Consider the following 17,718-nt stretch of genomic DNA (forward strand, 5'->3'; position numbering starts at 1 on the left):
CTGGAGCCACCAGAAGCCGCGGGAGATGCATGGGACAGTTTCTCTCTGAGCCTCAGAAGGAATCAACATGGCCGACATCAACATGGCCAACACCTGCATTTCTGACTCCCAGCCTCTGTTAACTATGAGACAATAAATTTCTGTTCTATAAGCCACCCAATCTGTGGTACTTTGATACGGCAGTCCTAGAAAACTATCGCAGGGCCTGAGGGGGCAATGATATGATCAAAGGTATGGGAGCAACATATCTGTGGCGTAGCAGGTAGCGTGTGGTGGGTTTACAGCCCGGACTGTGCGGGAAAGGTCACGGATGATGGTAGTAATACAGGCTACAGTGCCACTGTGAGGACTTGGATCTCTAGGAAGTAAGAACGCAGTGAAGGTGGGTCTTCTTCCAATAAAAGGAATGACATGTGGGATTTGTTTTAGGTAGATCATTTGGCAGGATGTTTAGAATGGATGGAAGTGAGGAGGGGTTAATAACAGGAAGACCAAGAAAAAAAGACAGTAGCCATGGAAATGAAAGGATACATTGAGAAACTACCAGATATACTGAAAAAAACCAGAGACTGGAGAAAACTTTTCAGATACCGATTATATTATTTCAATGCTTTTTCCAAAGTGGGAGCTATAATTAAGCTCAGGGCTGCCAATGACAGGCACATAAAAACCAGGCTCATGTGAAGCTTTACTGTTGACAGGGAACTTGGATGTACAAGTCATTGGAGCCTCAGAGTGTTTTTGAGGTAAGAAACTGAGGCACAGAGAGGTTGGGCGTTCTATCCACTACTGTGTGGCCAGCAGGTACAGAAGCCAGGACTTAACTGCATCTCTTTCTGGCTTCCAGCTCAGCGCTGCTCCCCAGATGTCAGGCTGAGTGGCTAACAGCCTGGTAAAGGGGCAGGGAGATGAGGAGCTGTCACTGTCTCCAGGAGGGCTGCTGTGCCAACAGGGACCTCGGGAAGGCCGCCCTCCCTGACCACTGTATCCCCACTGCCTGCAGGGCTGTGATCAGCCCTGCCTGAACCCCTCACGTGTCCCCAGTCCTATCTGTTCCCCCTTGCACCCCACCAGGCCAGGTATAACACTGAGCACTCTTTCCTCCAGCCCCGGCCTGCTGCCTTGGGTCACTCCACGCCCGCCCCCAGTGACAGCGATCTCTGGCCCAGTAGCACATCCTTGACAGTGAATGGAAAGAGGGCCAAAACTCTGGCCTCCCACACTGGGAAGTGCTGGCAACTTTGGGGGGAATGAAAGGATGACGTGTGGGGTCTACAGAGTGGCTGTTCCCTTAAGTGGGACTACAAATGCCATTAATGGCAAAGCAACACAGAGCTGTGTTTTTGACCCCCACTATGATTTTTTTTTTATGATGCAGGGGAAAGAGCCTGGGTTTGGGAGTCAGACTGAGCTGGGTGCAAACACTGGCTTTGTTGCTTACAAACATAGTGACCTTGGGCAAGTTACTTAACTTCTCTAGGTCTCAGTGAGGAGCCCTGGTGGCCCAGTGGTTAAGTGCTTGGCTGCTAACCTAAAGGTTGGCAGTTCGAACCCACTAGCTGCTCCGTGGGAGAAAGATGTGGCCATTTGCTATGCAAAGGTTACAGTCTGGGAAGCCCTACGGGGCAGTTCTACTCTGTCTAGAGGGTTGCTAACAGTCAGAATCGACTCGATGGCAACAGGTTTGGTTTTTTTTTAAATCTCAATTTCATAATCAATAAAATTGGCATTTAGAAAGCAAAACCAAACCAAACCACTTGAACTTGCCAGGCTGCTGCCAGGATTAAGGATGATACATGTGAAGTACGTGGCGTGCAGACAGTGCTCAATAAATGCACTGCATTATATGAAGGGAGAGGATGGTTCAGCCCTCTGACACGCAAGGGGCATCTGAATTCCTTCTGCAAAGTTCACAGAGATGCTGAGTTTAAAGCTAAAGCCCTTTACGTTTACTGTCAAACTCAGATGCTGTAGAGATAAGCTAAGTTTGCCTATTTTCAGTACAGCTCCTAAGTTCCTGTTCAGAAAGTATGCTGTGACTAGAATGCAGGGGTGTAACAAGGATCTCTCAGTATTTAAGACACTTTAGAGACTCTGTGCACTCACGAAACCTGACAACCGACTTGGAGAGGCTAACTCGCTGCCCCCAAATTCAACAGTAAACTTAAGAACTGATGGAGGCGCAATTGTTCAAAGCAACGCAATTCTAAAGAGACAAACAACATCTGCTCTGGGATGATTTCATACCACTACTAATCTCATGCAAAAATTAAATAAATATGTTCCAGATGACATTTGAAAGGAACAATGGAAATGTAACGTGTTTGTCTACCTCAATGACCTTGTCCCAGACGGGCCGGTGGCCGACAGCGTCCCAGAGGGTGGCACGCCTGTCGTGTCCACAGGTCAAGAACTGAGGCTTGGAGGCGTGGGTGGCAAGTCCCCAGAGCTCATCGGTGTGACCCTACAGAGAACCAAGACAAATGGCAGCTCTCTGAAATACTGCAATCCACAGCCAGCAGTCTTGAAGGATGATGGTCATGGCTCAAGCACACTTCCTCATCGCTCTCATCAGTCTCTTTCCTCCTCAACTTACGCAGCAGATGGAACTCTGAAGTTAGGAACGGTTATCACAGCCTTCCTGAACGCACCTGAGTGATGGGCACGAAGTCCCCGGTCAGGGTGCCCTGGAGAACAAAATTCCTAGTTGTGCCGATCAGGATCACATCCCCTTTGCCTTCAGCCACTGTCCGTATTGGACCGAACTGTTCTGGAATCTGCATTGACAAAAGTCACATGAAAAGATGACGTCTGGAATCTCATTAAGTTACTTCTCACAACTCAGTCGTTTAAAACGCTTGTTTCTATATCATGACAGTTCCTATCAAGGGGTCACTCATACATGAGTGAACGATCAAAATCCCAAACCTTAAACTCCAAGCATGCTGTCTATCTTGCAAGCATCGGCAAGAGGGAGATTGTTAAAAACATAATAAAGCATTTTTCTTGACAAAACGAGCAAATAACGACTATTGGTTTGTGTACTCTGTACTTGTTATGGCTTCCGACAGCCATAGCAGATAAACGTGGAAAATAAAGAATACCATAACACAGCCACCAAAAAAACCCCCAGAAAGTTCCTAAAAATTTATTGCAACTTAAAATGGTAAAATCTCTGGCAATTCACCATATTTAGTTTAAAAATCCATTGCTCATGTTGGTAAACATATGGAATAACCTAAACAGTAAGTTACAGAACTTCAAGATGCCTGAGGCAAGAGCTATTTGCTCTGGGAAAAGAGACAGGCTCCTCGCCGTAAAAAGCCCAAGAGCCGCAGCGGGACCTGGGGGACTGAAGGACTGCAGTTCCAGGAGGAGAAGCGGCCTGCTCTCCCAGATCCTGTTCCCAGGCTGCTGCGTGAGCACAGATCTGAGAAAAGGTCATGAAAACCCACACCAAGGAAGAGGAATCACAGAAAACAGAACAATGGTAAATAACCTGGAAGAAACTAGATGAGGCCCTGCAGCTATTTTTGCAATTATGGTGGTGCAGTGGTTAAGAGCTTGGCTGTGAACCAAAAGGTCAGCAGCGGGAATCCACGAGCTGATCCTTGGAAACCCTGTGGGGCAGTTCTGCTCTGTTCTGTAGGGTCGCTATGAGTCGGAATGGACTTGACGGCAATGGGTTAATTTAACACGGGTAGGTCTATGAGTCTAGCAATTCACAACAGCTTCGATCGCACGCTGGTAAAATCGCACGCGGGCCTGCCTTTGTTAAGGGCAGTGGGCAGCAAAGGCCAGCCCGCAGACGGCCACGACACCCCGCCATGGCGCTCCGGGATGTGATCTGCAACCGTGCTGCGGGGAGCTGACGGAGAAGTTGGAAACCTTCTACAACATGTCTGTTCTGTGCTGAGGATGAAGGGCACCACCCATCAGGCTGATGCTGGCCTTGCAATCTGTCTGCTTATAAAACAGACTGATCAGTGGGTGGCATACATAAATGGTTAAGCGTCCGACTGCAAACTGAAAGGTTGGCGGTTGAAGCCTACCACGGAGTGCCTTGGAAGAAATGCCTAGTGATCACCTTCCAAAAGGCACAGCCTGGTAAACCCTATGGAGCATGGTTCTACTCTGCTCACATGGGGTCACCAGGAGATGGAATCGACTGTATGGCAACTGGCTTGGCTTGGTTCGGGTAGAAGGAATATTAAATTTCTTGCCTCTGGCTCCTACTGGCATGCAGGGGTGCTGACGGGGTTATAAGGGGGTAAAGTAGATAATAAAAGGAGCCAGGGCACTAGAGAAAGTGTCGGCGCTCCGCTGAGAGCCCTGTCCAACCACAGGGACTCTATCCCTAAGGCAACACACTGAGGATAGAAGTCAGAAAAGAAGACTTTGATGATCAAACAAAGTGTGGATAATCTTCCCTTGGAAAACGGAGATTGGTTCTATTACAAAAATATTCTAACTACGAAGTGTGCTGCAGCCTTAAATTTTATAAACCTAATTCCATTTCAAAGAGCCCTGGCAACGGTTAAGCAGCTTAGCTGCTAACCGAAAGGTAGGCAGTTTGAACCGCCAGCAGCTCCAAGGGAGAAACGACCTGGCGATCTGCTTCCGTGAAGATTTACAGCCTAGGAAACCCCCTGGGGCAGTTCTACTCCATCCTATAGGGTCGCTAGGAGTCAGAGTCCACTTGACAGCATACAACAACAGTAACAATTCCAGCTAAGCAGCTGTACTTAACCTGCCAAGACCGCCATGATTTTAAGACATATGTCGCCCTATGTCGCCCCCATTTAATAAAATTTTTCTAAACAATTCTGAAAACTGCAAGCAAAATATTTCAGATTAACAAAGAAACTGGTTAGTATAACAGTTTAATGTTCAAAACGAATTTCAATAGCACTGCTTCCTGTCTTACCTCAGTCTTGTGAAGTTTTTGATAGTTTCCATTCCAAGAAATGAGTTTCCGGTCTTTCCCTCCTCCTGACACCAGGGTGCCATCCCTTAATATACAAAGTGCAAAAATACCACCCTCGTGGGCCCCTTGAACTGCATAGCTTATTCGATTCGTACCTAAACACACCAAGAAAACCATCATTAGTATGTTATCAGAGGGCTCACGGCCACCCTTTTCGAATCTCATTTCACTTTTGTTTTAAAATGCGACAGTGTCAGTTATAACATCACTGTAACATAAATTAATAAAGAGCCCGACGTGTAAAAGCCAAACCAGTTGCCGGCAGACGAGTAGGTACACAGGCTTGGTATGCTTAGTGGGAGCACAGTCGGCTAAGGACACGGACTCTGAGTTTAAATCCCAGCTATACAGCCCGTAAGGAGCTCTGTGGGCGCAGTGGTTAAAGTGCTTGGTTGCTAACCAAAAGGTTGGCGGTTCGAACCTACCCAGTAGCTCATTGGAAGAAAAGACCTGGCGATCTGCTCCTACAAAGATCATAGTCCAGGAAACCCTACGGGGCAGTTCTACTCTGTCACATAGGTCGCTGTGAGTCAGAATCGGCTGACGGTGTGCAGCAACAGCCTTGTGAGCTGAGTGCCTCTGGACAAGTTACTTACTGCTCTACATCTCAGTCTCCACCTTTGTGGAGTAGGGTTACTGCTTACCTCACGGGGTTGTCCAGGGATTAAACACAACGAAGTACAAAACACCTAGCCCCAAGAGCGGCAGGGATGCTAAAAAAGTTACACTTCCTTTCCTCCCTGCCTTCTTACTAGCTATGACATGCTCTGCAAATTATTTAAACTGTCCGAGATTCAGTTTAAAACAAGTGTGATGGTATCTAATCTGCTTACTCCACAGAGGCTATTATTAGGATCAAATAAGATTATTAGGTGAGAAAATGCTTCAAAAACTGTTACAGATTTAAAGAAGCAATATCTGTATTGTGTAATAAATTTATTACATATTACAATTTATGATATATAAACGGTAATTATATATAATTAGAACATAAACATATCAGCAATCTCTTTAAAAATGGCAAAACCACTGCTGTGCATATATAATTACCACTTAATAAATGTCTGCCCAATGCTGTGAATCAGAAAAATTATTCTAATATTTTATAGCTGTACAGTTATGGATAATTTCATCATTATAATTTTTAAAAGATCTCCTGATAAAGTTATTAATCCATCACAATATCTTGGGTTTAAGAGGCTTTTAAAATGATGTAAGGTCAGTAACTCTTGCTATTCTTGTTTCTTCATGCTCTGCTTTTATGATTTCAAATCCCACGCGCGCAAACACACACTTGTACGCACGAACCCACCTAACTTGGAATTTAATAGTAATCCTGTAAATTTTATCAATGGGCAGTTATTAGAGACATTATATCTGACCTCCTAGTGATAACACCATCAAACGTTTGGTCTGGGAACGGTCACTCGTTACCTTTTCCCCAGACTAAGATGTTGCCACTCGAATCTCCAGTAATGGTGTCACCATTTTCAGAGAAAGTCACGCAGAGGACAAACTTTGGCTTTTCTTGTTTCTGCAGAATGTTATAAACATATACATTTAACCAAGGCATCCTTTCATTTGTAGTGAGCGTATCTAGAACTACAGGTTGCATGGTGTCGGCTTCTGTAACCACACTGTGTGCCTTTCATTTCATTTACCATCACAAAATTTATGCCATGAGATTACTTGCTCTAAAATAAAGACATTTCTGGCAACTACAAGTGGCTCGGTGGTTATGCACCTGCAGATAGTTGAAGCCAAGGAGGGTGCTGAAGGTCATTAAGGCTGTGTCACCACAGCTACCACCTGAAGAACACAGCCCTAGCACCACAATGGAGTCACCCTCTAAATTAGCCTCTGGGTGGTGGTGGCAAATGGCCCAGTGGGCAGGAAGAAGTGCTGTCCCCTGGTGTCCCCCTCTCAGAAGGCCCCCAAACAGCCAGACAAAAGGCACACAGATGTCTGTCACCCTTTGCGATGCCCGTCTTCGTGAGTGCCCTGGTTTGCACGCTCTGCGTGACCAGCCGCACCACGGTGGAGACGCTGCCTGTCTCCTCTCTTGGCTCTTCTCCCCCGGCTGGGCCACCCTCTTCCTCAGCATCACCAGTGTTACCCACAGGACACAGGGGCTCCCCAACCATGTCAGGGTCCAAGGAACAGTCTTCATCACCACACCCCCCAGATATACCCTAGATTTATCAATTAAAACAATTTTTAAGACTGGGAGGCCTCAAGCTCCCTTAAAACCTAGCTGGTTCCATGTACCACCCATAAAGTTAAAACGTAATGTAACTTTACCTCGAATAATCCTTGCTTCTTAATAAGAGAGCTTCCTTCTAGTGTCCAAAAGTAGAGATGTGATTTTCCACAGGTAACTATTATGTTGGTGTCCGTGGGGTGGAAATCCACGGCAAACACGGCTTCGTTAGAACACTGTAAGAGAAACAAGAGAACCAAATGCCTCAAGCCACTTCAGAGAGTTAAGAAAATAAACAAAATCTAAGTCTGAGCCACACAGAGATAACTTATCCGAGTCCAGCGGTATGTCTTTTGATTCTCCCCACATTGAATTCATCCTGCCATAAATGTTATTCGTACGTTTACTTTGTGCCCACTGGTAGCAGGGACCACGCCAGGCATTCTTACAGACGTGAGTAACGTGCTGTGTGACGTATACGGTAAAAGTACTAATTCTTGGTAGAAAGGAAACCAAAATGGAACCATGTGAAATATTTTCAAGGCAAAGACATAGATCATTACTAGTGAAAATGATGAAGAAAATAATATATATCGTTGAAGGTATTTTTAGGGTCATTGTAGATGAAACTGAAGTGTGAAACCATTCTCAAATACAACTCACTGTAAATAACAAGTTTATCTAGGGCACAGCTGAAGGACCCAGAGCCGTTTTTTTCCCCCCAGTGGTAGGCATTTCTAAAATAGGACTCTTTATTTGTTTTTAAAATAGAAAGCAAGCATTTATGTCAATTACTGAGATAGTTTAAGCATTTTAATTGGTTTTTCTCTTTACCTATTTATCAGTAATGATCAAAAAACACCGGTGGCAGAGAGGAGGGTGGCTGCCTGGTAAAGGATTTTCATGGTGTTTAGATATTTGTGCAAACCAGTACATGTTTAAAAAAAATTTTTTTAATTTTATGTCTTACTGAAAATGTTTATACTTCTCTATTATAGTGATTGCAATACAGCAATTTTACATTTACTTAAAAACACACAGAGCAGTGTTTTTCTAAGCTGGGAAAAAAAAATCTAAGAATTACCTATAACTAATTTAAAAATCCGAAAATTTCTAGTAAAAATGTCAACATTTTTCTTCCACTGTCCCTTAGAAGTGATAAATTACCAAATGACCCAAACCAGCAGTAGTCAGGAAGATAAAAATCGTGCTAGTTTATTCAGAAACTGGGTCAGGCCAACAAAGGCAACAAGCCCAGTGTTTCCTGATGTCCAGCCCACTGGTAGAGCCCAAGGGACCAGGCGGTTGGGTTCCTGCCCTGGGAAGCATGGAGACAGAAAGAGACACAGAGTCAAGTGGTATTTACAGAAAGACTCAGCAAGTACTCTGGTAAGCCACCACTAATGGGTGGCCCTATGAAGGCCACTTGAGCTCAGGTGCATGGCTCTGCTGGGGCCAGCTGTCTGGTCCCACCTCCTCCCAGACTCCAGGCTCCTTTCCTCGCTGGGATTGGCACTGCTCCTCCCTGACTGCTGTTCCCTCTCAGCCCTTACACGCGTTTAAGCCTTTCTTGTTACAGAAAGACCCCATCTTTACCACGAATTCACTGCTATCTGGTGTCTGTTCCAGCACACCACGGAAAACACTCTGCCCATGGTCACTAAAATCGCAGCGCTGAGTGGTCAAATGCAACCCTGCTTTCCAGGCCCTATCTCACGGAACCACTGTGAAACACTTTCTCCCCTTGCTGCGAAGCTGCCCACCTCTTTTGAGTTTCCTTTCAGCATTCTTTCTCCTTGTCCTCATGGCCTCTCTGGGTGGGCCTGCCTTTGGCTCACCATCCTGCCTCTATGGGCTTTCCTTGATGATCTAAGCCCTGTGGGTCCCATCACCCCAGCTGCAAATGCCGTCAACTCCATCTCCTTCTCCCAGCACACACATCCCATTAAACACCAGGTTCACAAAGCCACTGCCTACGAGGCATTTCTACTTACAGGTCCCCTGGGTGCCTTAAACAAGTATAGAGCTAGCCTCTCTTCCGGGTGTTCCTCTTCCCATCTCCTCTCCACTGCTGACCTCCTCCCGTGCTAGAAGCCAGCCAGCCACCTTTGATCCCTCTTCTCTCTCTCCAGGGAGCCCTGGTGGCACAACCAGTTAAGCGCTTGACTATTAGCAGAAAGGCTGGTGGTTCAAATCCACTAGAGACACCTTGAAGACAGGCCTGGTGATCTGCTTCCGAAAGGTCACAGTCTTGAAAACCCCGTGGAGCAGTTCTACTCTGCACACATGGGGTCGCCATGAGCCGGATTCATCTCAACAACAACTAACAACAATCTCTCTGCACTCACAGTCAAGTATGCACGAAGTCCTGTCAATCTCACCTCTTCAGTATCTCTCAACTCACGTTTCACCGCTTGCCCACGGACGACTACAGCAATCTCTTAACGAGACTCACTTCTTCCACTCTTCTCTCTCTAGTACATTTTCCACATGGAACCCAGAGAGATTTGCCCAAATGAAGCCCTAACCACACACTTCCACGGTTTACGTCCCTGGTGGCTCTGCATTGCGTTCCGGATAAAATCGAAGTACCACCCAGTAGTGAGGTACATATACCTCCCAGGACCCTGCCCGCTCTTCGGCCTCCTTACACTCCAGCCCCACGGAGCTGCTTCTCAGCTACACACACGCTGGCTGCCCCAGCCTCCATGCCTCTGTCATGTGGCCTGTCCTCCTCGGCCCCCTTCCAGGCTGGCTCATTCTTTCAGGCTTGGTTCCACCATCTCATCCCCCAGGACACCCTCCTAACCCTTCCAGACTCATAGCACCAGGTGCATCCTAACACTGCCCGAGCTGACTTGTGGCTGCACGGGACGTGCTGTCTCCCCCTTGACGCCAGGTGCCACATCTGAGCCATCTCTGTGTCTCTGGAGTCTACTGTAGCCCCTGGCCCTGAGACTTTCTCAACAGTCTGTGGACCAAGGAGTGAGCTTATTTATCTGCAGCCAGAAGCGGGAGTGGATGGAGTGGAGGATGACAACACGGCAGTCCAGGAGGGACAGAGCCAAGCTGAGTGTCTGCACCAGGTTGCAGAGCTGGGCAGGTCACGGTTAACCTGTGAGTCAGCATCAGGTGGAGGTGAGGACGTGCCCCATGTCACCCTGCAAGCCTGTGTACATGTGGGTATTCCACTCAGCAGGGGCCCTGCCCTCCCATCTGACTGCACCTGTATGAATGCTCCCTGAGTTACCTGGGGGAAGCCCTCAGAGCCTCCCTGGTCCCACCCATTTTGTGCAAAGGAAGCGGACGGTCTGCTCTGGCTCCTTGCATCGGACCACCGTACGCAGCAGCAGTGCTGCACAGGTACACGGGGCTGTGCCCTGAGGACAGGCCATGCCCTGGTCCTCTCTGTGCCAGGGCTGAGCACAGGAGCTGGCTAAGCGCAGCCAGCAGAATGCTTTCTCGGAAGGAGCAAACTCAGGGCAGCTAAGAGTTTAAGAGCCTGCAGGCAGGGCTGCCCAACCGTGGCAGGACCAGAGAATCGCCAGATGTGAGTTAAAATGCAGACCTCTAGGCCTCATCTCTCATCTGGTGGATTGAAATCTCCAAGGAAGGACCCAGGAGCCTGGATTTTATACAGTCCCTCTCTTCCTGCTGACTTTGGCTGTGCCATTTCCCTGGGAGGCCCTCCTGGCTCTGACCCCTGGGCTCTGCCCATGGTTTGGTGGCCATGCCTGGGTCCAGTGTTATGGCTCCGACTCTTGGTCCCACCTCACCACTACCCCAGTCTTGATTTCCAGGACTTGCCCCCTGGTTTGATAAAGGTGACCCTGATTGTTCCTTCTGCTTGGTCATTCAACTACACATTCTTGAAACTCAGTAATAACTAGCCTCTGATTAATTCCATGCTACCCAGCAAGGTAGCAAGAAGAATTTAGCTACCTGACCAGAATGTAAAAAGCCAGGGCTATAGCATGAAAAGGAGCCCTCGTGGTGCAGTGGTTAAGTGCTCAGCTGCCAACCGAAGGTCAGTGGTTTGAACCTACCAGCCACTCCACGGGAGAAAAGACCTGGCGATTTGGTCCCATTAAGATTACAGCCTAGGAAGCCCTATGGGGCAGTTCTACTCTGTCACATGGGGTCACTATGAGTCTGAATCGACGCCATGGCAACAGGTCTGGTTTGGGGTTTTACAGCATGAAAACAGGTGTAGGAAAATCGCCTGAGGAGAACACTAGGTCTGCATCTAAGAGATGACAGAGAAAGTCAGAGAAGGAAGGATTTCTAACGTAATTCTAATGTTAGATAAGTGGCTTCTCGAAGGCTAATGGTTGCCAGGATGGGAAATCTGATGAGAATTCTATAATAATAGGATCCAATGATGGACTTAATAGGCAGGAAACAGAAAAGTGTTGAAGGAACGCTAACTTGATGTATTGTGGCCAAGCGGACTAGGGCTGGCCCAGAGAAGTCCAAAGGGGGCTGCCGCAGGACAAGTCCCTGTGGGGTACTTGAGACAGACCAGTGCACTTGCTGGTCTTTTCTGAGTCCACTCAGCTTTGGACACCCCCTCGCTGGCTGCACCGATCTTTACCTCAGCCTCAGGCTGGCGGCACCCGCTCCTGTACGTGTCCCCTCCCCAGTTGGACAGCCTCAGGGGCAGCGAGCACACCTCGCCTGTCATGACGCCCAGCGCCAACCTGCACAGTCCCAGTGCGCAGGGGACACCCGAATTTGTGGAATGAATGAGTGAAGGAATAAATGAACACATGCAGGAATTAAAAAGGTGGCGGCTGCAAAGTGAGGAAGGAAAAAGCTTCCAGACATTGTGAGAAAACTTGACAAGACTTGGGAATGGACGCCCATGAGGGGAGAGGAGCGGGGGTCACACCTGAGGGCTGTGGCTAGGGGTAGGCAGCCCATTAAGAGAAACAGGCAAGAGGGCTAGGGCCAGCCGGAAGGGGAAGGGGAGCCAGATGGGCTCCACACAGGAGCAGGTAATGTCGCCCAACAGAAGATGTGGGTGAGACCTTCACTTCGGCCAGCCTTTCCTCCTTCTGCCAGTCCCACACAGACAGCACGTGGTCGTTGGAGTCGTCCACGGCACACAGGTTGCTTCCTCCATTCTGGAAGAGAAAGGTATTCACAGGGAAACTACCTTTGAGAATAAAATGGGTTGAACATGACTAAAAACAAACATTAATTTTACTTTTAAAAAGGAGCCTCTACATTTTGGTTAAAGAATACTTACCCACTCCCTTTGAAACCTTACTTGTCCAGGTGTGAGAGCAGGTGAACAGGGTGGGAGGGGGCGGTGAAGGGATAGGAGCAGGGGACAGAGGTGTCAGAGGGTCGCTCCTCCCCACCAGGTTCCCTTAAACTGGCCTCAAAGCGAGCTGCAAGCCCCTCCCCAGGAGACAGTGGCCCACAGCATGCATGGTACAGGGTCTGTCACCCTGTGACCAGGCAAACCTTCAGATGGCAGAAGGCACAAACGCGCTGGAGCACGGACGCTTGTATGTGAACACGCACACATGTGCGCGAACGGAAGATTCAGAATGGCCCAAGAAGCACAAGGGCGGATCTGTGGGGCCAGCAATGCCCTTTGTGAGCGTGGAAGAGCCCGAGGCCCTGTGCCGTCCCTGCTGCAGCTGGCAATGAGCCAGCCGGGCTGGGGACACAGAGACCCTTGGGGGCCGCTGATGAAGGGAGCAGGTGAAAGTCAAGGCCGGAGCCAGCAAAACTGCCTCAGGACCAGAATGGTAATGTCCCGGTAGGATCTGTTTCCATCACCGAGCCCCACGCTGGCAGTGGCTGGTAACACTGATTCGGAGTGTGTAACCCCAAGGGAACGCATGGCCTCTCAACGGGGGCCTGGGGAGCAGAACCTCCCAGGATTCCAATCTGCACGCACACCTGGGTGGCTACTGAGCGGGTCGGCTCTCTCCCTCCCCACCCTGACTGGAGTCTCTTTCCCTACAGACAGAGACTGCGTTACTCAAAGGGCTCGTACTTACAGATTTTGAGAATGCAATACAGGTGACAGCTCGGTCAAAAAACCCGATTCCGATGACATGCAGCGTATTCAGCGTCACGGAATCCCAGATGCGTACGTGGGGTGGTAGTTGCTTTTTTTAAAAAAAACAAAAAACAAAAAAACACAGTCATCAGTTGTGACAGTTATACCAATTTATCTTTACCTTGAAGCTAAAAAGATTACCTGGGCAGTAATTACAATTTTGCCAAAACAAAACTCTCTTTCTACATTTGAGGAGTCTGCCCGTTGATGTAAATAAAATGTTCCTAACGGCTTCACGAGGTCATGGCCACATGCGGCCAATTTAACATTAGTAGCGTTCTACCCATTTTACATTTAGAATCTCCAATTCTTGATAACTGTATTGATACTGTAATTTGTACATCCAGATACGTCCAAACGAAAATTGACAAGAAAAATGGAATCTCGTATATGGGTCATTCTCTTAAAGTTTATACTGCTGCTAAGTGTGAGCCTACAGCAAGGACATGGAGACAGTCACCACCAAACTTACTAAGAGCTTAACATTCTTGGGCCCCATAAAAGCAAACGAGACAATCAGATACGTACAAATAAAATTTAGAATTGTTACGGTTAATTCAAAACCCTCTCAACTGTGGTCCTAGGTTATTTATATTAATTTTTCTATGTTACACTAATTTTTAATATTAACTATCCAATCCCTGATAGAAGAAACCACCGTAAAGCAATCAGATTTGTTGACAGATTCTACTGCAATGTTGTACTTTGTGGGCAGACTAGGTCAGGTGAGCGGGGCCCTAGTGTGGACTAGTTGCTAAGTAGCTGGGCGTCTGTAGCAGGCACTTGGCCTCTCTGGACCACGATTTTCTTATAAGTAAAGTGAAAGATTGGGTCTGAGAGCTTAACACTTCCATGTGCTACAGCTTCTGATTTTCCAAGGCAGAACGTGAAATTCACCTCTTAGCCACTAGAGGGAGAACAAATGATTCACTCACATCTCAAAGATTTTTCTTTTTTTTTTAATTGTAGGAAATACATACATACATGTAACTCAAAGAACTTGCTAAGGGCCACCTGACATTAAAAAAAAAAGGTAAAGATTCCATTCCATTTATGTGTATTTACTTAATAGTCTGATTTTCTTTGTTCCTGTTACCTCTCTTCAAGAGTAGAATTTTAATGAAAAATAGCATAAAATTAATATTTAAAATCTAATGTCCTTAAAATATTTTCTGAAACATGGTAGCCTCCATGCTTTCTTAAAAGAAAATATTAGGTTGATACAAAATGTAATATATTGTTGAATAATAAGGCATGCAAAAGTGGTTATCAAAAAAGCCACACAGAATTTTGGATAAGACAAGATGATTATAACAGAGGTGGGAAGTAAGTAGGAGCCTGGTGGCACAGTAGTTAAGCGCTCAGCTGCTAACCAAAAGGTCAGTGGTTTGAACTCTCCCAGACACTCTGCGGGAGAAAAGACCCAGCAATCTGCCCCCATTAAGATTAAACCCCGTGCCGTCCAGTCGATTCCGACTCATAGCGACCCTATGGGACAGAGTAGAACTGCGCCATAGAGTTTCCAAGGAGCGCCTGGTGGATTTGAACTGCCGACCCTTTGGTTAGCAGCCGTAGCACTTAACCACTGTGCCACCAGGTTTTCCCCCATTAAAATTATAGCCTAGGAAACCCTATGGGGCAGTTCTACTCTGTCCCGTAAGGTCGCTATGAGTCAGAATCGACTCAATGGCAGTGGGTTTACTTTGGTTTGGTTTGGTGGGAAATTAGTAATGGGAAACCAGTTTTTAATTGTTTTCGGATTAATTAATTTGTTAATGTCCACTAGTTCCCTATCTGATTCCTTAAGGTATAAATAAGTCCTGTGAAGTGCTTACAGAACTGGTGCTGGGACCCTCCCAGCAGCTTTGGGAATGGCTGCAGACACAAACTCCACGGCCCCAGTCGGGTGACTGGGCATTCGTGCAGAGTGTTTGACATCCATTGAAGAGGTACAATGTCTCGTATTTAGGTATTTGTTAAACGTGGACCTTGATATTTCAAAGTTTACTATTTATGTAAGTACGTATTTTAAGAATTAGTGAACCCTTAGTCAAGAACAATGCTGTGTAATATTTTGTTGAAATTAATGTGAACTCAAGTGATTTCAAAGATCATTGCAAGGTTTTTAGTTTTCCATAAAAAAACCTAATGAGGGATTAAGCAGGATTCAGATACTGTACATGTTAGCAGGCTTATTAATCAGCAAAAATAATGTTTTCAGAAAGTTACTTTGTGCTACCAGCTCATAACAAAAACATGAAAAAATAATAGTACTCACTTTTCCATCCTTAGATGTACCTGCAACTTGTCCTGTTGCTATGGTGATCCTATCAGGATGAACTGCTAGGCTAAAAAAAAAAGGATATTTACAAAAACAAAACAAAAAACTCAACTTTAAAGGTAAGCTTTCCTTTCCCCTTGATCAGATATAATCTAGACACACATTCAAACATATAACTCCTTACAGATTCAGAATAAAGTCTCTCAGCTCCCCAGTGACTTTAGACAACTGGGGGATCTTTCATTTAATCTTACTTTATTCCTTCTCAAGAATTTTGAAACTCCGGGAAAAAGCATCCATTGCTGAGAAAATAACATTTCAATCTCAGAACCACTTAATTAGCCTACAACCTTTAATAACAAGTCATTTTGTGTACCTCAGATAGCAAAGATGTAATAATCTTTTGCCAACAGGTTTTTTTGTAATTGACCAAGGATCTAGGACAATACAAATACATAAACCCATCTATTCAGCTACCCATCCTTCCAAGATACATTCAATCCCTACGAAAAGCTGTAAATGAATTACGGGTACGGCAGACCAGCCATAAATACAAGGCAAAACATTTGTATTTAAAAAATAAAGACTCAAATTAGAAGCCTTTAACATGTGATATGTCAGTACAGAGGCCTCCAAACAGAAGTCTACTGGAGCTATTTGTTTAGGTGATACGATTGATTAAGATCATGTGTTGTGAGCATAGAAAACCAAAAATAAAAGTTGTCTTAGCCAACTTTTTTGTTGTCTAGTAGCCTCGTGTTGTCTAGTAGCCTCGTGTTGTCTAGCAGCCTCATGTTGTCTAGTAGCTAGGAGTCCCTTGGTGGTACAAACGGTTAAATGCTGGAAGATTGGCGGTTCAAATCCACTCGGAGTCATCTTGGAAGAAAGGTGATCTGGTTCCAAAGGTCACAGCCATGAAACCCCTACCAAGCAGTTCTACTCTGACACACGTGGGGTTGCCACGAGTTGGGATGGACTCGAAAGCAACTAATTTTTGTTGTTGTTTTTTAGGAAACAAAGAAGGTTTCCCCACAGATCCTGTTTCCTCAGACCTCTTTTCTTCTCTTTCATAATATCCCAATACTGAGCTCTTTCTGAGCATACTATCTCCGCCGGTGAATATGGAGGACTTACCACTTGACGTCATCGTTGTGGCCAGCATAATGCCTCTGAAGCTGCTCGTCCACGTTGTACAAGACCACCACCGAGGCGATAAAATACACGGTCTCGCCCGTCGGAAGCAGGTAGAGGTTGTTGCGACAGTCTCGACCCCTGTACCCGTAGCTTTGTGTGTGTGGGTCAAGACAAAATCTCTTCTTTAAGAGCTGAGGAGATATCAGCTTTATTCAACAGGCACGGCAATAAAATTCTATACAACTATTGCCATCAATTTCACTAATTTAAGGGATACCAAACTACGAATAGCGCCAAATACATCAGACCCCTAACAGGCATGAAATAACATTGGGGAACAGTCATGGATGTAATGTGAATGCATATTTTTAACAATCCCAAGATGTGGTTTAATTTTTAGAAAGTATATATTGTTTTTTGAAAGATGAATTTTTCAGCTTGATTGAAAATGATTATTTTATTTACTAAAGGTAACTTCACATTTGTGAAGCTCCTGGAAGGTGAATACTTTTCAATTTAGCCGATCAATCACAGATCTGGGAAGCAACAGCTAGGGGCCAAAGTTTTTCGTTGAGTTGTTAGGATTTTACATGGGTACTTGTCTTCCTCACACCTAGTCTGCCATTAAAATTGTCCCTAGCTGGTCTTTGGAAAGGCTAACCGCTATGACAACACTGTGCTAAACAGTACCATCCTGACCCTAGAATTAAAATCATCAGATGTTATAGTTTAAACTTATTTCACGAGAATGCTGCAATATTCTGCTAATTTTTTTTCCTTCTTTCCTTTCTGCTATTTCTTTTTTTTGTCACAGTTCTATCTAGTTATCATACTGCTTGTTAGATCTGCTTAACTATCACAACCCCACATTTATTCTCCCTCTTGAATCTCTGATCTTAAAAGAGAGGCAAGGGCTTGGCTCTGAACTAGAATTAAAAGGCACAGCAGGGCTAAGCCTGTCATCTTTCAGCTCTCCACACTACCCTCCCGTTGATACACCATCTGCATCCTGGGAACTGTAACTAGCATGACTCTCT

At 46.0% G+C, this 17,718-nt stretch overlaps 1 protein-coding gene across 3 annotated transcripts in view; it reads right to left on the reverse strand.

Moving 5' to 3' along the window:
- The window catches only part of EML1 (EMAP like 1), a 216,549-nt gene that overhangs the window by 18,163 nt on the left and 180,668 nt on the right, over positions 1–17,718 (reverse strand). For all 3 annotated transcript variants that reach the window (XM_049897361.1, XM_049897362.1, XM_049897363.1), the window contains 9 exons: positions 16,682–16,831; positions 15,545–15,614; positions 13,205–13,315; positions 12,218–12,313; positions 7,289–7,423; positions 6,422–6,521; positions 4,928–5,082; positions 2,652–2,777; positions 2,333–2,464 (listed from right to left, as the gene is read on the reverse strand). In XM_049897361.1, the coding sequence (XP_049753318.1) occupies positions 2,333–2,464; positions 2,652–2,777; positions 4,928–5,082; positions 6,422–6,521; positions 7,289–7,423; positions 12,218–12,313; positions 13,205–13,315; positions 15,545–15,614; positions 16,682–16,831 (1,075 nt within the window). The remainder of the gene's footprint in view (positions 1–2,332; positions 2,465–2,651; positions 2,778–4,927; positions 5,083–6,421; positions 6,522–7,288; positions 7,424–12,217; positions 12,314–13,204; positions 13,316–15,544; positions 15,615–16,681; positions 16,832–17,718) is intronic.

The sequence above is a fragment of the Elephas maximus genome, chromosome 10 (assembly GCF_024166365.1).
Source record: "Elephas maximus indicus isolate mEleMax1 chromosome 10, mEleMax1 primary haplotype, whole genome shotgun sequence".
In the NCBI taxonomy this organism is placed as follows: domain Eukaryota; kingdom Metazoa; phylum Chordata; class Mammalia; order Proboscidea; family Elephantidae; genus Elephas; species Elephas maximus.